A 21,244-nucleotide genomic window follows, 5' to 3' on the forward strand; every position below is an offset into this window, starting at 1 on the left:
CTGTGCCTGGAACCTGGGCTCTTCAAAGGTAAAATAACCAAGCTGGGTTATCACAAAGGCCTCCTTAACATTTCAAAGTTGGAATGAAGCTGAGCTACTGAGTTGACAGCATTTCCAGGGCAGCCTGAAGATACCCAGGCAGTCCCTTCTCCCAATTCCTTGAGGCTTTGCGGAGAGCGGACATTATGCTTCAAGTCACTGCCCGTGCGAAATCTCAGGCCACAATAATGTGAACAGGTAAATGTAGCACTAGGGTAAAACAGAGCACTGTTCTCCTAATTTATGGCAGAAACATCACTAGATATCACTTTTCTTCAGTGCCTCAGTAGGCAGTGAGCCACTGGAAAGATAGCGGCTACAGGTTTGCACTGGATAATGTAGGTCTAGCAGATGGGGAAGGCAGGAAAATAAAGCCTGCAGCATTGTTATAAATCCTAGTTGTGATCTCTGGACTGGTCTGCCACCTAGCAGGACTCATGCTAGCGAACTTCTGCCAAAAAGCATCAGAAGTTCTCACTGGCACAAATACGGAAAAGCGACTCTTGGGCAGCTTCTCTGTGAACCCCTGAGAATCTACCTTCATACTGAGGGCTGCGGTTTATCTTAGCCTTAGCCACAAGTGCCTCTGCAGTTTCCCTATCCACTTGGTTTCAAATTGCACTGTAAATACACTAAGCAGCTGGATTTGTCAGCCTCACAGCAAATACACTTCTGGTTTAAAGTGACAAGCACCAAAAGAAGCTTAGCCTGTGTGATGCTCAGAATAGCTAATCAGCTAAGATGCTCCTATGATCATCCTAGATAGTAACTGGACTTAAGAGTCAGAGGAAACGGGTAAAACGTGAGACTTTCCTCATTTATACAACAGGACAATTATCTACCTCATAGAACTGTTGTGAGGGTTCAAATAAATCATATATGAGAAAGTGCTTATAACACAGTATGTTATAAAATACCTTAACAAAGCTAAATCTTCAATAAATATTACTTGAATTCTGAGATGTCCACTGTTAATGCTTCTTGCATACCAGACAGTTCTATTTGATCAGATAACATGCTAGCTACAAAAATTCATTTAACAGATTTTCTTTTGATTGCCTACTAAGTATTAGGTACCACTCCAGGTGCCAGGGATAAAGGACAGAGGTAGGGAAAAAGACACTTGTCTCAATGAATCATAAACTTTATAGTAAGACAGCTCATTATTAGCACTGCAGCAAATACAGTATACTGATTCCAATACTACACTTCAATGGCTATTTACGAGTTTAACTGTGTTTACGTTCACTTCTTCAGACCTATCATGTACATATTACTCTCACTGTGAACTCAAGGCACTTTGAGTAGATGAGTTTGTGCTGTGACATTTTTTAGTAAGCTGAGTAACTACTACTATTTACTAAGCAATCGCTTTGTGCTGAGTATCGTACAGGTTACATTACATAAATTCTCTCATGTAACAACTTTCTAAAGTATTCATTACCCACATTTTAAAATAAAGAAACCTGTCCAAGGTCACAGAGTAATAGATAATAGAGTTAAGAATCAAACACTTGGCTGCCAGGCACCAAGGTCTGTGCTTTTTCTCCTGTGCCTTCTTTAGCAGGAAGCATGTAGTTATGGGGAATGATTATTATACAAGGCCTTCAAGTAAAGGGTTAGAATATGGAAAAAAGACTGACGGCACAGGAGAACTCTTATCTGTGAAACATTAAACCACACCAAAGAGATTCACTATGTACTCTGGCCACTGAACAGTGATTTGAAACGAGCAGTTAGATAGATCCACTTCTGCAGAGACAACCCTGAGGAGATAAGTACGATGCTCCTCACCTGCCCCGGTCCTCCAGTTCTGCCTGCTCTCAGACTTTTTTTCCCTTTTTTGATTTTACCCAAATATGTGGCAAGTGAAGAGAGGGAAGAGAAAGACATAAGGTATGTATTGTGAACAGCCTGTTTGTTTTGTGGGAGGGGAGAAATTGAAATTCTATAGGAAAATGTCTCCCAAAAAGTTACAATGCCTATTTTTTTAAACTCTGAGAAAGAAAATGAATGCAGATTGTTTTAAAGAGATCTCTCTTAAACTCAGAAATTCCTGGAACCCAAATGAATCTTGTGCTTTCACCCCATGCAGCTGAAAAGAACTGCATCAAGGCAAGAGGAGCCATCTGGTGTGATAAAACAAATCCTACAGAATTGTATAGCCCAGGTCTCAAATGCTTAGTTATACTGGATCCTCAAAGTTGCCCAGGAATACAAAAAACTGCTAGTGCAGATCAAAAACCTCTGACAGGGACTTCCCCGGTGGCGCAGTGGTTAAGAATTCGCCTGCCAATGCAGGGGACACGGGTTCGATCCCTGGTCCAGGAAAATCCCACATGCTGGGGAGCAACTAAGCCCGTGCCACAACTACTGAGCCTGCGCTCTAGAGCCCGCAAGCCACCACAACCGAATCCCGCACACCCTAGAGCTTGCACGCCGCAACTACTGAGCCCGTGTGCCGCAACTGCTGAAGCCGTGTGCCTAGAGACTGTGCTCTGCAACAAGAGAAGCCACTGCAATGAGAAGCCCGCAATGAAGAGTAGCCCCCACTTGCCACAACTAAAGAAAGCCCACGCGCAGCAACAAAAACCCAACGCAGCCAAAAATAAATTTTAAATTTTAAAAAAACAAAACTTTGACAAAGTCCAAATTAGACAAAATGAGCAAATTATAAGAGATAACAAGTGAGTCAACAGGGTAGTGAGGTTAAGGAAAACGGCAAAGCAAATCTTTCTGCCATTTAAAAGGAGAGGAAGTAACGTGTAAAACATTAGATCCAAGCTGATTCTTTCATCTTACCTGATCCCACACAATTATGCTAACATCATCTGATGAGATTCATATTATAAAGAGGTCTTGGGATCCTTTAGTAACCCAAACACCTTGAATAGAGACTATAACTCTCCTACTCTCCTACAAATTCCATTCTGTAATAACTAGTCTTCTAGTAAGGGTGCAATATTCTAAGAATCTGTTTTCAGGTTCTCTGAACATAAAGTTATAAAGGCAACAGACTAAGCTTAAGGGCATCACTGAAAACTGATAAAATCCCATGTAAGTGCACAAAGCCATGGGGAAAAAGAAGCCTGATATTCTCAATACTTTTAAAGTAATGGAAGGGATGTCTACAGCTACAAGCAAACATTATCCAGTTTTCGGCAATTTCAAATCTAGACAAATCTAGCCTTTGGCAACTTCAATCTTCTTTCATCTCTCTATACTCAAAGAATTTTTAATAATATCTATAATTATAACTATACTTAGAAATGGTTAGTTTTACACTAGAGGGTCAAGAGAACACAGCTTACCAGAATTAACAGAATTATCTTGATACTTCAGAAATCATTTTATAGTTCTACAGTTAATGGTGAACTGTAAAGCTGTTAAAGAAATTAAGCCATTTAAGATTGGTTCTTCAGGTGTTAGAGATACTATATGCAGCCAAAAAAAAAAAAGTACAGGCATAAACCTAATTATAGATAGGATGCATTTTAATTTTAAGCTATGACTCATAAATGTGTCTAGTTTATATCCATCGGGTATGGTATAGCTGATTTTAGTTACCCCAGAAGACTTTTTACAAAAGGAGTCTATCACTTTTACTTTAAGAAATCCTGAGTCATGTCTGCCAAAACTTGAAATTCTAACATCTCTGGTAAATGTGTCTTTTTCTTCCTTTATCATCAACTTGAAATAAATTAAAACACTAACCAATACTTCTTGCTGCACTGGTATTTCAGGTAGGGGAGTAAGCAATGGAACCTGCTGAATGCCTAGTGATGAAAAAACAGCAACAGGGAGTCCCCCCCACCCCACGTTGGTCCAGTTAAGCCGCACTGCCTCTAAATTGTCATGATAGGGAGGGGCCAGTTGATCAAAGGTCTGACACAGGGGAAATATCACATGGCAAGTTTCTAGTGACAGGACTGAGAGGCAGTAACAAGCTAATGTGAAAGGATAAAAATATCAAAAAAGAAACCCAGCTCCATCATTACTTCTCAAAACTGAAGAGATTTATCACTCTTTTGTACGATGGCATTGCCATGCAGAAATTCTTTTCAGCTTCAGAAGAAAGTTAGTTTAAAGCATGATTCCCACATATATAAAATTTTAAATGTTAACAGGATCACAAACCTCCTAGAAAAGAAATGTACTAAAGATTATTTATTTAAAAAAAAATCAGTCCCCCAATTTGTATCTCTTACATCATAAAACATTTACACTTAGGCAATTAGATAAAGCATAATTCTTAAGAGGTTATATAGTTATTAGAAGTCAAGAGAGATGTGCAAATGAGTAACTTGACACAATAAGTGAGTAAATTTGAAAATAATACTGTTTTGAACCACATTTAACCCTAAAATCAGGCCTAACAACCAAGCCACACAGAATAGGTTGGCTGATACCAATAACACTGCAATACTAGACAAAGTAAAACAGAACACCAAAACAGTATAAAAATTAAAGTGGATTTAAGACCAACATGATAAGCACAGGTTTTTGAATTAATTAACGTATCTTATATTTCCAATATAAACATTTTTGTAAAATACAGTGATTGTGTAAATAAAGCTGCTTAAAATACTATAAGTGGCGTAAAACAAATGAACACAGGTATTTCTTAAATCCATAAAACAATTAACATAGCATTCAAGAGAGTGCTTATGTGAACAAAACAAATATATATTTATATATATACATCTATCTATATATATATATATATATACACATGTGTACCTCCGTCCTTCTTCTCCAATTCGTCCCTAATTAGAGGGGAAGTAAGTATCACCTTCAAAGTTAGCGTGGGTTCTTTTGTATTCCGAATTATAATAGATGCCTCATCTACACATTGTTCCACTTGATATTTCTCTTCTGTGAGTTTCTGAAAGTCACAGAGATTTCAAAAATACCCAATTAATTAAAATTTCAAAAAATGAATGATTGCCCCTTAGTTTTTAAATGTTATTAACGATTAGTATTACTGTGCTAAAAGAGCAAATAGTCTTTAACTAGTTCCTTAGTGTAGAGGTAACATTTTTCTCTCCTCCCAACTTACCAGCAAATCCTTTCTCCATCCCTCAAATAGCAACCACAATGTCAATCATCTATACAATTATTAAACAACATTTAAAACCATTCTTTCTAATATTTGAAAATGAAAGTTACCAAAAGCATCATTATATGAGAAAAGGTAAATTATTGTTCTTGAAATTATTACAGAGGACAATTATAGAATAATAAACCCCCAGTTTAGAGAGCATTCCCAGCAGTTTATTATTCTATAATTGTTCCTCTGTACCGGTCCGTGGCCTGTTAAGAACCAGGCCGTACAGCAGGAGGTAAGTGGCGGGCAAGCAAGGGAAGCTTCATCTGCTCCCCGCCATCGCTCATATTACTGCCTAAACCATTCCCCCCCATGCACCCCCATGGAAAAACTGTCTTCCACAAAACCGGTCCCTGGTGCCAAAAAGGTTGGGGACCACTGCTCTAAACTGATAACTTTTTGATAGGACAGCCTAAACAGGAACTCCTACTTGCTAAGAACTTATAAGATTAGATAGGTTTTTATATAAGATTATGTAGATTTTTAAAGAAAATCAAGTAAGAATGAATAAAAAAGGATCTCTGCACAGTCACTCATCAGCAAAAAAGTTAATATAAACAAGTAACTAACTTCCTAACAACAGGTCTCAGAGATCATTCAAGTGAGACCTTCTTCAGGGCAAGTCATCTGACATCCACAGGGAAATGTACATTGCTTCTTTTAACATACAATTATACACATACAAAAAATAATCACCAATTAGAATCATATATTGTTATATTTAACATATCATTAAAGTTAATAGTTTAATAAGTTGTGCAGGGCCATTCTTGGTGGTGAAATTTAGTATCTATTATCTGACATAAATAGCTGAACGGAAACACTCCTGGGTCTCTGCTCATCACTGAGCATTGAAGGAACTAAAAGCCATTTATATAAAACCAGCATTTTACCATTAAACATCCCAAAAAAGACAGAAAATAGAAAATTCATTACCTTAATTTTGACCAGAGGAAACCAAGGAAGGGAAAAGCCACACAGTGGCTAGAAAAACCAGAACTAGGATACAGAGAAAAAGCAGAAAACGGCTCACATTCATTTTGCCACTATAAGAGTATTAAAGATGTATCAGAGAAAAAGCAAACTAAAATTTTCAATTTAGTTTGAAATTGAAAGTAGATTTCAATGGTCCAGTGATTAAGAATCCAACTTCCAATGCAGGGGACGCGGGTTCGATCCCTGGTCGGGGAACTAAGATCCCACATACCGCGAGGCAACTAAGCCTGCACGCTCTAGAGCCTGCACGCCACAACTAGAGAGTCCACACGCCACAACTACTGAGCTCACGTGCCACAACTAGAGAGCCCACAGCCACTAGAGAGCCCACGTGCTGCAACTACTGAGTCCATGCGCCACAACTAGAGAGAAGCCCACGTGACACAATGAAGAGCCCGCACACCACAACTAACACCTGACACAGCCAGATAGATAGATAGATAAAATATTTTAAACGATAAAATTTAAAAAAATAAAAAATAGGTCTCATGTATATGTCTTAAAAAAATTATACATGCAGATCACCATAAGACACATCCAGAGTAATAAACATATGGTATGAGTTTTGGGCTAGACTAATTCTAAGTGATTCTGGTTTTGGTCATCCTTCTCCCTTGCTCAAGGAAGTACTAAAATCACCCTAGAAAAGAGTATGTAGAGAAAAGGTATGGTACAACCCCAATTAATTAAGGTACTTTGATAACTGAAAGTTTTGCTATAATAAGTGCTCAGGAAAAAGATTTTTAATTCACAAGAAAATAAGATCATATCATATCAGAGACTGGTTTTCCAAATAAACACCAAGAAAACGAAGGGGAGGTAGTGATTTTTAAAGGTAAAAATCACATTTAAAATGATTTTCTGAAATATTATTAGTAATAAAACTATGTCTGTGCTTATGTGTACATATGTGGGTGTATATATGTGTGTACATGTATACAATTTAATATAAAATGGGTGTACAATTACATAACCATTTTATTTGGGTACCTTTACCCAAACACCTATGGTCATGGATCTAACCATCACACAAAGCAGCCGGTTTCACTGCCGGATTACTCTATTGGCTATGGTAAATTCAAATATGTTTCTTTTTTTTTTTTCAGCAGTTTAAAAAAAATTTTTTTTAATACATCTTTATTGGAGTATAATTGCTTCACAATGCTGTGTTAATTTCTGTTGTTTCTTATAATGTCCACCACTGGTCTTAAGAGTTCAGGCCACCTTTACCTTTTCCAAGAAGCTCTTCAAAGATCTAAAGATATTTGTGTCTTTTTTCGGCTTCTCTAGGCTAAAAAGCCCTCCTCTCTTCAACTTTGAAACAGTTTACACAGCCCACACTCTCTCCTGGGTCCCTTCCTTGAACACCTGCTAGCTCGACAAGAACATTTTAAAACTGTGGTGCCCATAAATAAAGACTCTCACTCAGGAGAGAAAATGCAGAGTTCACACAGTTGTGATCTACACAGAGAAAGTTCTATTAATGCAACTGAAGCTCCAATCTCCTCTATCTTCAATACTCAAGAAATACGACAGATCGTCAAGATAAGAACTTCAGTTTCTTAGTGCAAATGGTTCTCAACCCTTTTTCCATCCTGACATACCTGAAAATATGACCACTCTCATAAACAGGACTCACTAAGGGGAACAGAAAAGGGGGTGAGATGGTTGGAAAAGCCTCTATGTCCAACCCTTTGATCACTGCTTTAGCATAGATCTAAGAGTAACAATGTTCACTACAATAAAAGCAGAAATAAAGATTAAATTTTAAAACAATATAAAAAATAATGGAAAAAAGATGAATTTTGTTAACATTCTGATAACAAAAAGTATAGTTATTCAGAAACCCGTTACTGCGCTTTCCATTTCTTAAAGCTTTATTGTACTCCATGTTGCTTACCACTCTCCCTCCCCAAATGATCACATAAGGATTTAAAATAATTTTTTAAAAGAAATGAATTTAAACCTTGAAAGAACAGAAAACTTTCTCCAATCAGAATTGAAAATGGAAAAGCCAAATGTTTGTTCAGTCACTTAGAAAACCTTAAGATCTAAAAATGATAAAATAAAACAGTGCTCCAGAAGTTAACACAGGAGAATGTGTCAACAAGTAACACAAATTTGAGTGTCAGGAACAGTAGATTAAAAAATCAGAAAGATGGTTTTGAAGATCAGTTGGTGAATATGAAAGAAAATGATCCAGTAACAAAGCTAATAAAAACAAATTTAGAATTCTTATTACTTGGGGGGAAAAAGTCTCTTTAGAAGAAATACAAATACAGGAAACCAACAACAAAAAAAGAGAGCGTTCAACAACTCAACAGTTTGACCTTGTATACTCGTATCTATTTATGTGACATGGATGTAAGGACTAACTGATATGAAATCATCAAAAAGCTATAATCTAATTATACCACAGATAACACATCTGAAATTGAAAGGTGATCACTGCTTCCCAATTAGTGATGCAACTAGCCCTTGGAGCAGGCTGGCAGAGCAGGTCCTAAGGTGACCACAGCCCCAGACGAACCGGTTGACTTGAGCCCTGAGGAGCCCTCAGCCTCCAGCAGCATCCTCCAGGAAGCATGACAACATTAAAATTGTCTAAATGCATCCCAATGTGAAAAAGGTTTGGAAACAAGGAATTAATAGCGACTTTCCATTAACAGAATGAATGAGTGAAGTTAAATTAACAGTCTTCAATTTACAAAAAATTATCATCTATGGAAGTCTCCAGTTGTCTAGGCTCTTTTTGATCTTTCAATTCTTTTCTGCATTATACCAACCTTTCTAAGAGTTTTATAATGCTGAGAGGCCTAGTCTGGAAAACATGAAGACTGTCAGCAAGACACATCTGAAAAATTTAAGACTGTACTTTAAGAGCCATCTTAATTTGGTATATATATCCTTAATACTAATCACCAGAAGTTTGCCTTAGATGTGATGGAAGAGTCACTGACCCAGAGTAGCAATTCCTCTTGTCTGTACCTACCCTTTACTATTACCAATTTCTTATTAAATTTATCAAGGTCACGGCCTATTTTTACCTTTTTACAAATTATCCTAGAGGTACAATTAAACTGTACTCACCTGAATCTGAATAGGAAGATTATCTTTGACTGTATTTAACAGGGTCTCTGTGGGTTTGTCTTTGCACATTAAAACCAGCTCCAAGTCCATATCATCTTTAATCAGCAAGCCTTTTGCAACCAGGCCAATCCTCATTACACCACATAATGTTCGACCACCTTGATCCCTAAAAATAAAAGTCTGAATGATTACTTTCACAACCTATTTCCCAAACTATAACTTCATCATCACTTGGCTTTCTGGATAACCATATGAATTGATAAGGGAGAACATAAATCCAAATATCCAAAATTCTGCAAAAGTACATCTCAGATTTAAGGCTCATAAACTATCTACCACAAAGAATCAATAGGGAGAATATTTCAGACTACAGATCTTTCAATACTTTATTAAATCTATATTGCTTAGGAAAATCCAAAAATACTGTATCCCCTTAAATATCTTTTCAATTTTTCTAACTTCCTCCTTCTGTCTTTTAATTAAGTAATTAAAGAATTGTGAGAAACATGAACACCGTGGTATACTAAGAAGCAGCATCAGGGTGGAAATTAAAAGACCTGAGCTCTATTCCTAGTGGTGCCTGCTGGCTCAGTATATGTAACTGTAAAATGGCTATCCGCTAGATAAGCCTTAGCTCATCCCTTCTAGCTGTAGCATTCTAGGAATCCATAAAAGTTTCTGGGGAAAGGAAAATAATGTGATAAAAGTAAAGAGCTGAGGAACCCAAAGATGATCTGCCAACACAGGCATGCCATATCCAGCGGTAGCTAAAAGAACAAACATTCAAAGAACATCAAGTCATGAATGGTGCATAAGAATACTGTTAACATCTATCGATTTTAATACCAAAAGTTTCTTATTGGTTCATTTCCCTCAATCACAAGTGAAAATGTAACTAAACTGAGCGGTCATTCAACAAGCAAGCAACTGTTTGAGTATGGAAAACATACTAAAGGAGCTCCAAACTCTCCAGCTCCTGAGGCTCACACTGCAGACTAAGTACAAAAACTGTTTAAAACCTGCTTCAAAGGGAAGAGAAAGGTGACATCTGAGAATAAACTGAGTGCCACAGATCTCATTAAACCTTACAAAGAGAGCCCTGTATTTGAAAGACAAGGAATGCGAATCTCAGAAAAAGTGATTAATTGCTCAAGTTCACAGAGAGAGTAAAATGGCAAAGCCGAGACTCAAACTGAAGTCGGTCTGACCATAACACTCAAGTTCTTTATATAATTACAGCTGCTTCCCAATTTCAGAAAAGAGAGAGGTCAAAATTAGAGAGTTGGTCAAGCAAGGCAACCTGCAAGTGTGACTTCAGCAGAGTCGTGATTTGGTTAAATAGAAAAAAAGGTCATTCTGGCTGGAGGCAAAGAATCAGCAGAGTTGGGCCCAAGTCAGCAGAGTGGGGAATGAACTAGAGAAAGGAGAAGGGACAGAAGTAAATTGTGGCAGTGGAAACAAGACAGGAAGTTATAAATAACCCAGCCACGGCTCAGTGCCTGACACTCCTTAGAGATTCAGTAAACGTTAAATCAATGAAAAACTATAAGGGTGGTACAAGTATAGAAAGAAAGAAAAAGCATTTTGAAGGAAGTGAACCAAGTATGGAATTATTTGATATTAAGAATAGAGTCTAGGGCTTCCCTGGTGGCGCAGTGGTTGAGAGTCCGCCTGCCGATGCAGGGGACACAGGTTCGTGCCCCGGTCCAAGAAGATCCCACATGCCACGGAGCGGCTAGGCCCGTGAGCCATGGCCGCTGAGCCTGCGCATCCGGAGCCTGTGCTCCGCAACAGGAGAGGCCACAACAGTGAGAGGCCCGTGTACCGCAAAAAAAAAAAAAAGAACAGAGTCTCATCTTTGATTCTTTTTTCTTCTATATCCCTGTTCTTTCATCTTCTCATTCTCCCAAATCTAGTAACAGTTTTTAAATTCCCCCTCTGTAATCACCCTCAAACCCCTGCCTTCAAACTAGCTTCTTTTCAGGCTCTTACTACCTCTTACCTAGACCACCTCAATAACTTCCTCTCCACTGGCCTTACTAAAACTAACCCCTACCATCTATCTCAGCTACTGTATGTATACAGTATGTTGCAACCAGAACAGTCTTCCAAAAGCACCACATGGATGGAACTCTGCCTGTTATTTTCCTGGTATTCCACTGAACACTTAGACATGAGCATATTGGGAGGCAATTGAGGAGACAGCATGACTTCCTGCTTCGAATCCCAGCTCTGCCACTTACTGTGTGACATTGGACAAATTACAAATTACTTGACTCTTTTGAGCCTGCCTTCTCATTTGTAGAAAAGAAATAATACCTTCCTCAGAGTGGTACTGAGAATGTCATTTAATTAGTGTAAGTAATGAACTTAGCCCAGAGCCTGGCATATATTAATAGCTCAATATTCCTTAAACAGTCCCTATACTTTCTCACACCTAGATCTTTGCTGAGATTTATTTCTTCTTCCACTTCCACTGCCTGACAAAACCCTACTCATCCTCTGGACCTACTGCAAACGCTACCTCCTTCATAAAGTTTTTTCTGATCCCCCGAACCAGCATATAGTCTCTCGCTGCTCTGTATTTTCACATTTTTGTCACAGATACGTGAAGTAAAGATGCTAAGCAAACTGGATCGGGAGTCCGACAGACTTGAATGTGAATCCTGACTCCACCACACACTCATTCACTGACCTTAAGCAAGTTAAAGTTTGTTGATGATTCTGAGTTCCTGTTTTCTCGTAAGTAGTGGAAATCTCTTAAGTAAAATGGGGGTGGAGAAGGGGGATAATAATAATAGAGACTAGCAGGTTTGTTGTAAAATAATGTGAAAAGTAATCTGGTACAGTAATTGGCACTCAATAAATGGTAGACATTCTTAACTAGCCATTATTAGCTTGCTTATTAAATTCCATATCATAATTATGATATACTTGGTCTTATCATGTACAAGACAGCATGACTGAGCAGAGAAACTAAGTCCTAATTCAGTTCTGAATTTTAATAATGAATTTGAATATGACGTATTATAACGCAAGTGACCCAGATACAGGAAACTAATTAAAATTAAGCTAATATTCCTAAAATACAAATAGTGTAAACTTATTCAATTTATTTGACTTGTGAGTCAGCTTGTAAAGAGGTAAGATAACAGCACACAGGTTAAAGCTGCCTACCAGTCTCTGGCAATAGAAGGTGCTTAGTAAATATAAGCTAGCCTTCCCCATCTCTACGCCCTCTGTAGTGCTCAGCATACTCCAGGAGCATAATACGTATCTATGACCAGAACACACCTCTGTTCTTGGATGCCTCTGTTCTAAGGACACGATCGTTCTGCACTCCTTGAGTTCTACCACATGGGAAGAACCATACACAAGTGCTCAACCCCGGAATGTTTCACAAACTGGAAACACTTTACAGAGACAATCGATAGCCTGCACACAGAGCACTCTATTTAAAGATCCAAACAAAGCACGGCGTATGTTATCCTTTAAAAACCTTGAAAACTCAGTGACCTGATCCAGTTAAGCAAAAGTCTACTGGAGCACTTTCCAAAGGTCTGCTCAGCCTTGACAGCAAACAGAAGATGTATTTAGAAGGCCTGAACTTCACTGAAAAATAAAACTCCACTTAGAAATAGTAAAAATAGCAAATTTTATATGTATTTTACCACAATTAAAAAAAAAGTTTTTAAAAGGGTATAAACACATTCCAACGTGCAATTTAAATATGTAATGTGGTAACTCACTGGCGGTCCAGTGGTTAGGACTCAGCATGTTCACTGCCATGGCCGGAGTTCAATCCCTGGTCCACGAACTAAGACCACGAAAACCACACAGCGTGGCCAATCAGTCAATCAATAAATAAGGAATGCGTGACTATTTAACTTGCACAGGGACTGGGATTTAACTTGCACTGGGACTGGGCTAGATTACTGGATGATACTACTAATTACCATGAACCCCCAAATTTGACAGTATCTTTTTTAAAGCCATCATATGCAAGAAAAAGTGAATTACTGCCAAGAAACTTCTAGCTGACAAGTCCCTGACTGGATACAATGTATATATTACCTGTAAAAAGCTAACAAAGTCAAGAAAATACATTCTTCAGCTAAAAACTGATACTGATTTTCTTTCATCTGAAGATGGAAAGGTTACACTATCACTCAGTTAAAGATATCAATTTATTACTACTTTCCCACTATTATCTACTTATCACAGATCTAGAATTGAAAGCCTGAGAAAGAATTCTGTAACTTCTATCCTCAATTTACCAGCTGCAGCCAAAGTAATGTTCTTAATCCTATTAATACAATAGAGTCAAATGAGCTACATTTTCCGAAGTAAACCATACAATTATTCCAATCATAGTGACATTGCTCAAAACAATAACTCTAAGTTTAGCAAGGCATAAAAAGTTTCCTAGTTATCATTCAGCTTCATCTCATTAATCTCTTACTGTTGTTGCAGCACTGGGAATACTGTGCTATAATTGTTGAAGGGTCTGGCTCCCATTAGGCCTTCATTCATTCCACAAATACCCAATGAGCATTTACTATATGCAAGATACTGTACTGGATCCTGGAAATCAACAAGGCAGATACAGTCATAAAAACCTTTACAGTATATTCTCCTGCACTCTCTCTTCTACACCAGGATTTTTAAATACCTGACAAAAATGACATTCTATGATTTTCCCAGAGACAAAAAACACTACTATTTATTTCTGAATTTAGGAGGCTAAACCAACACATGAAAAAGATGACATAGCATAACCTCCAAAAAGGAGAAGTTTTTTTTAAAAGGGCTTGGTGCTTGCTCCCTCGAAAGGCATCCTGAACAGGTCTATCATCTTTTTCTGGTCTAATCATTATTCCTTTCTTGCTTTCCCTGCAAATTTAACTCAGAAAAATTCCACAAACATTTACTTCCTTGTTTACAGTCATATAAATGAGAGAACCCAAAGAACACCAAACAGCAAATGTAACCCAGTGGGACGGGACCCTGGGCATTACAGGACAGCACCACAAATGTCAGGTCACACTCACTTGGAATAGGAGTCTACAGCCTCATCCTTCTTCACTTCTGTCTCACCCTCTGCTTTTGTGCCTTTATTTGTTTCATCCAGCCAATCCGAGACATGTTTAAGAGCACACTCAACAGTAGACACCATATTCTGAACAGCTTCAAGTTCCTCCGGAGATGGATAAATTGTTGAATGTTTCACCATAACATGGCGATCATCATTGGCAAAAGATCTAATAGATCTCTGTCAGAAGGTGAAAGGAAACTATTACTTCAATAAAAGAAATGTTACCTGAAAAGGATGACTTACAAATATATTTAAGTCAAGTCATAGCATTAATTGTCAAACTGCTGTGAAACAGTTAACACTGAGGCAATGAAAAACTGCTCAAGGGCTTCCCTGGTGGCGCAGTGGCTGAGAGTCCGCCTGCCGATGCAGGGGACATGGGTTCATGCCCCGGTCCGGGAAGATCCCACATGCCGCGGAGCGGCTGGGCCCGTAAGCCATGGCTACGGAGCCTGTGCGTCCAGAGCCTGTGCTCTGCAACGGGAGAGGCCACAACAGTGAGAGGCCCGCGTACCGCAAAAAAAACCCAAAAAACAAAAAAACTGCTCAAGAAATGAAGTAAAACCCCATCCTGCCAAACTCCACACGAGAAAATTAGAGATCTTTCATTCATATTTTGGAAGAGTTCACCCAAGTTACATTCAGTATTATGTATATGCCACATTTTAGCTCAGTCTATGTGTTTTCAATACCACGTCAAAAAAGGTCATCCATATCACACATCATCTACAAGAAACAAGATACTTCCTAGCTTCGACAGAGTATCTAGAAATAAATGCATATGGGTGACTCATGATACCCAGTCACTTCTTTCCAAACTCCTGGACACTTCTGCATCTAGAAAAATTGAGATTTTGTAACATAGTAATAACACAAAGTTATATGTGAACAAGATAGTAAAACTATGGACCACACTAGAATATTATTTGGCATTCAAACTTTGGTGTGCAGCTTTAATTTTTTAAATAGATTAGTAGGAGATATTCCAAATTCCAGAATGGGGAAAATACATATTGTAAAAGAATTAATTTTCCAAACTAATTTACAAATGTATTCACATTCTCAATCAAAATCCCCTCGAGATAGATTTATTTTAATACTCAACAAAAATAATTTTAAAGCTCATTTTGGGTGGGGGGAGGGAAGTCATGAGTGTATCAAGAACTATTCTACAAAGGTGGATGGGTGGTACCATTATGCTAAAATATCAAAAATGTTAAAAGCAATAATTAAAATGACATGCTGGCCCAGAAATCAGTGGAACAGATTACAGCCTAGAAACAGAATGAATTTCATGAAAATTTAATAGAGTAGATCCTTCACACTCATGAATCACACATCCAAAAACCTTTGAATATTTCCAAATTTACAAATACCATAAAGACACTTGTACCAGTACAGAGCAAAATGAACAAGGAAAACTTGGTGAGTTTCCATAAAGCCAAAAGTATTTGACTTAAAGGGTGGCTACAGTGCCCTAACTTACATGAAATTATGTGCTAGCAGACAGTAAATATTTTGTTTTAAAGTCTTTACTGCAAAATAATATATTTGCAATGCTTTATCAGTCTTGTCTCTTTTGTTTTTGTTTGAATGTCAATGTTTTAAAATCAGATTAATTTGGACACTAGTAAATTAATACTACAGTATCATTGTCCCCTACAAAATGAAGCAAGCTATAACTAAAAAGGTAAATAATCCTTTGAAACCCTCATTTATTACATAATAAAAGTTACTAAAATCAATCATGAAGCTTTCCTTTTTTCTAGACAAAAGCCAATCTCTGTCTAGATTTCTTTCTTGCTCTCAAAGTCCATGACCAGTTTTCCAACTGGAGAAGTCTTTTGCTACAAAGAAAAAAACTTTTTAACCACTTCATGAGATTTACTTATATATCCCAAAATAAGTTAACAAGAAAACAAAAGAGCCATGTAACAAATTGGAGATGCTAGGTTGTTCTAGGGATTATAACTTATTGATAGTTAACTTGCTCTTTAAAGAAAAAATTCCACTAATATTTTAGTTCTCGATGGTGGGGGAAAAATTGTTAACTTGAGATTTTCTCTGTCATTTAGTTTTATGATGAGTTACTAAGTTACTAAATTAAGTTACTCAGTCCTGCACACTGGCCACACCTTAGGAAAATTACATACTGCTACCTAACACAAACCTTTGGCCTTTCTCTCACAAAAAACATAAGACTGCCAACGTTAAACCCAAGAATCTACTGGATGTGATAGGACAAGTATCATGAAACAGTGATGAAAGAACTGAATGAATGGTATTACCACCCCCAAAAAAGAAAGCTACCTTATTTACCCAAATAAGCTCCATATTGATTTTAAGTATTAAAAAATTAATTGGAAGAACTATGCAGAAACAAAGTTCTCTTTCAAACCTGAGATCTAAGGCAAAACTGGAAAACACCTACTGACCAATTAAACTACGTAAACACAAAATTTCTACACCAGACATCTAAAGCTACATTTAAAATGAATAAACTAGGAAAGGAATTTTCACCAACTATGACAAGTAATACATATAAAACATTTCTTTAAGTTCGAAGAATATCAAGACTATAGTAGATAAATAAGCTGAAAAGGCAAATAATTTATATGGGAAGAAACACAAGTTACAGTGTCATTTTTCACATCTCACCATAAACGTAAATGACAGAGAAAATCCCAAGTTAACATTTTTTCCCCACCATCCAGAACTAAAATATTAGTAGAATTCCTTCTTTAAAGAGTAAGTCAACTAAGTTATAACCTCTAAAACAAATTTTTTTAAAATCAAATGTCATTTAAAGAAATACCATCAGACTTGCTAAACAACATATTTCAAACATACTGATGATTAATATTTTTGTGCTTTTTCCCTCACTTACAACATCTTTTTAAAGCCTTTTCTCACTTATGGAAAAATTCACACAGCATCCTCCAGAACCAAAATATGAGGAGAAAAATATTCAGCACATTTTACCAATTAAAAAGTTAGGCACCAGATGTTATGACCTCATCTAACATCTCAAATTCAATTTAAGTATTAACTTTCCACAAAAAGCAAGGTTTCCATGATATTCAGTTCAGTGCCCTCAATACACTCAACACCTGACCCTATTATTTTAAAATTAAAAGCATGTGAAAAAAGGTGTCTTTTTGAGTTAAATACTCACACATTTAATAAACTCCAAACGCTTCATATCATTACTTAAAGGACTGGTTCAGGATTTTTAATTTCCATGGGAAAAAAACTAAGTTTCAGGTAGAAAGCTAGAGAAAAATTACATAATTTCAAGTTCAAGGTCACCTTAGCCATTTGTATCAGTTTGCTAATGCCAGTTTTATTAGAAAATGTCATTTATGAGCATTCCCTCCTTTGTATTTAATAATTTACGGCCTGCAGGCTCATGGGGCTCCATCTTGTGGTTTAAAGGGCTCGTAATAAATCTGAACTCATTTGCTTTGCTTAAATAGTAGAATGCCATCTTTAGCTGATACACTGAAGCAAAAAATTACCACCACTTTTTTTCACTTGCCCTCACTGTTAACGGTTTCAACTTCAAGTGACTGAGAACTTTGGTAACTAAATTAAGGAAACATAAATAATAACCTACCATGGTTTTCTACAGTATTTTAGCTTCTTCTTCCGATCCTTTTCCCTCTTTCTTGTCGTCTTCACTAGACACTGTTTTCTGTGACAGTACCTCCTCATAAGCCTGAGTCCCCTGACAGCTCAGAGTCAATACAGCAAAGGTGTTTGAAGACTTGTTCTCTAGAATACACCTGCAAAAGAAAAAGAAAAACAACTTTTCAAAAATGCTTATTTAGAATTAGTTTCATATCAGAGTGTGGAACCCATAAACATGTTATTGACAAAAATGAAACAATCTTTATAGAGGAAAATTACTTCATTTTAAACAAAAAGCTAATACACCCTTTGAAGGCCTGGGCCCAAGAGCCTAAGTGATATGGCCAGAAAAATAACCCTCCTGGTAGCCATAATGTGGCAGCTGGCTGACTTGCACTCAATGAGATGAATACATTAACAGATAGAGATTCATTAAAAAAGTACAACCGGAAAAAGTAATACTACTACTGGTGGCAAAAATGTTGCAATTAACCATGAGATTTTCAATAGAAACTGGCATTAGTCAGACCTATCTGAAAAGTAGATAAGACACCTGAAAATATAACACTGTTGATCGTAACCATGAAGCTTTTCCATTTGATACTGCCACCAGATTTACAGCAAATGTTGGAACCATGTTTCGTCTTTAATCATTTTAGGCCTAAAATTCAGAATGCTTTTTTGGCTCGGCTCCCCTAACCCCCAAGAGACCCTACTTCCCTCTCAACCTATATGCACTATTATGCCAGACTCCTGAATATTCACTAAATCCTGATTTCATTACCCATGGATGACTCTCACCAGAATCCCACAGTATATTTCTGCCCAGAGGCCTAAACACCATTCTATTACCCCTTTGTTCCACTTTTATAAGATTTTATTCCAGATAAGGTAAAAAATAAGCTTTTTTGAGCACTGAAGTCCTTATATAAGCCCAGTGGTAAAAAAACGAAAAAACTAGAGAGAGACCATTAAAATAGAACATATGCCTTACATGGTTATCAGGAGTAACACACACCAGGATATGTAAACACCCACAAAGAAAGAGCTCCCTCTTCATCTCAATATCTTTCCTTTAAACTTTCCCTTAAATAATGAAACCTCCTTTTACTTTTTTTTTTTTTTTTTTTGCAGTATGCGGGCCTCTTACTGTTGTGGCCTCTCCCGCTGCGGAGCACAGGCTCCGGACGCACGGGCTCAGCGGCCATGGCTCACGGGCCTAGCTGCTCCGCGGCATGTGGGATCTTCCCGGACCGGGGCACGAACCTGTGTCCCCTGCATCGGCAGGTGGACTCTCAACCATTGCGCCACCAGGGAAGCCCCCGCCTTTTACTTCTATCTACAATAATTTCCTATCAGTTGCTCTCTTAAAGAAAAAAAATCCTTTTTGAATTCTTGGGACCAGGAAAGTTAAAGGTGACATTTAACTCTCCCCAATACTACAAATGAAAAAACAGACCCACATTTACAGTCAAATAATACTCAGTTGTGACCTACATGCAACACTATTCATATCTTATAACCAACTTCCCTGACTCTGACTTAACAAAATCCACCTGAAATAAGCTAGTGAAGATTGATTTTTTTTAAAATTATATAACAACGAACAGATAGAACTTACTTTGATTACTACACATATCAAATCAAGGTAAGGAGGGAACACATAATGCTGCAATTCATAAGGTCCTTTTATACAACAAAGTTAAGAAACAAACTAAAACATGATCCCACGGTAAGAGATATCTCAAAGATCCTCCTGTCACTAAAATTATACCTTTTGTATAAAGATCGCACTATACAATTTAGAGTCTTTGGCACTTCCCATTCCCAACCCTACTCCATTCTAGAAGATTCAACCATTCAGTACTTAGCTGTGAATCCTGCAGCCAAAGATTGCTGCACTGATGAGAACTGAACTAAACTGCTCACAGGTGAGAACTGAAAACAAAGTCCACAAGCTGCTCGCTATAAAAAGGTAAAACCAATAAGTCAAACATATTAAGAAAGTTGACTGAAAGCAGAAAAAGAGGGAAGAATGTTAAGTAAAAGCTGATGTAGTGGAGAAACTGTGGAGCACCAATAGCACTTTTCAGTCATCAGTATGGAGAGTAACCACCCTACCTATACATCAAGCAGCTCTGGGCTCATTCTTGCTGCTTTTATTCAACATAGTTTTGGAAGTCCTAGCCACAGCAATCAGTGAATAAAAAGAAATAAAAGAAATCCAAACTGGAAAGGAAGTAAAACCGTCCCTGTTTGCAGATGACATGATACTATATATGGAAACCCCTAAACATATCACCAGAAAACTACTAGAGCTCATCAGTGAATTTGGTAAAGTTGCAGGATACAAAATTAATACGGAAATCTGTTGCATTTCTATACACTAACAATGAAGTAACAAAAAGAGAAATTAAGGAAACAACCCCATTTACCATCACATCAAAAAGAATAAAATACCTAGGAATAAATCTACCTAAGAAGGCAAAAGACCTGTACTCTGAGAACTACAAGACACTGATGACAGAAACTGAAGATGACACAAACAGATAGAAAGATATACCATGTTCTTGGATTGGAAGAATCAATACTATTAAAATGGCCATACTACCCAAGGCAATCTACAGGCTCAATACAATTCCTATCAAATTACCAATGGCATTTTCCACAGAACTAGAACAAAAAATTTTTAAATTTGTATGGAAACACAGAAGACCCCGAATAGCCAAAACAATCTTGAGAAAGAACAGAGCTGGAAGAATCAAGTTCCCTGGCTTCAGACTATGCTACAAAGCTACAGTAATCAAAACAGTATGATGGTACTGCCACAAAAACAGACACACAGATCAATGGAACAGGGTAGACAGCCCAGAAATAAACCCACGCACTTATGGTCAGTTAATGTATGACAAAGGAGGCAAGAATATTCAATGGAGAAAAGACAGTCTCTTCAGTAAGTGGCGCTGGGAAAACTGGACAGCTGCATGTAAAACAATGAAATTAGAACATTCTCTAACACCATACACAAAAATAAACTCAAAATGGATTAAAGACCTGTATATAAGACTGGATACTATAAAACTCCTAGAGGAAAACATAGGCAGAACGCTCTTTGACATAAATTGCAGCAATGTTTTTTTGGATCCGTCTTCTAAAGTAAAGGAAATAAAAGCAAAAATAAACAAATGGGACCTAGTTAAACTTAAAAGCTTTTGCATCGCAAAGGAGACCATCGACAAAACGAAAAGACAACCTACTGAATGGGAGAGAATATTTGCAAACCATAT

General features: G+C 37.3%; 1 protein-coding gene across 1 annotated transcript in view; it reads right to left on the reverse strand.

Annotated features, from left to right (window-relative positions):
* STRBP (spermatid perinuclear RNA binding protein) overlaps window positions 1–18,113 on the reverse strand; it is a 53,585-nt gene extending 35,472 nt beyond the window's left edge. The window contains exons 1-4 of the mRNA XM_065879454.1: window positions 17,944–18,113; window positions 14,284–14,504; window positions 9,233–9,398; window positions 4,780–4,924 (exon numbers count right to left, since the gene is read on the reverse strand). Of these exons, the coding sequence (XP_065735526.1) occupies window positions 4,780–4,924; window positions 9,233–9,398; window positions 14,284–14,504; window positions 17,944–17,946 (535 nt within the window). The 5' untranslated portion in view covers window positions 17,947–18,113. The remainder of the gene's footprint in view (window positions 1–4,779; window positions 4,925–9,232; window positions 9,399–14,283; window positions 14,505–17,943) is intronic.
* Window positions 18,114–21,244: the final 3,131 nt, after the last annotated feature.

This window comes from Phocoena phocoena, chromosome 6 (genome assembly GCF_963924675.1).
Source record: "Phocoena phocoena chromosome 6, mPhoPho1.1, whole genome shotgun sequence".
NCBI classification, from domain to species: domain Eukaryota; kingdom Metazoa; phylum Chordata; class Mammalia; order Artiodactyla; family Phocoenidae; genus Phocoena; species Phocoena phocoena.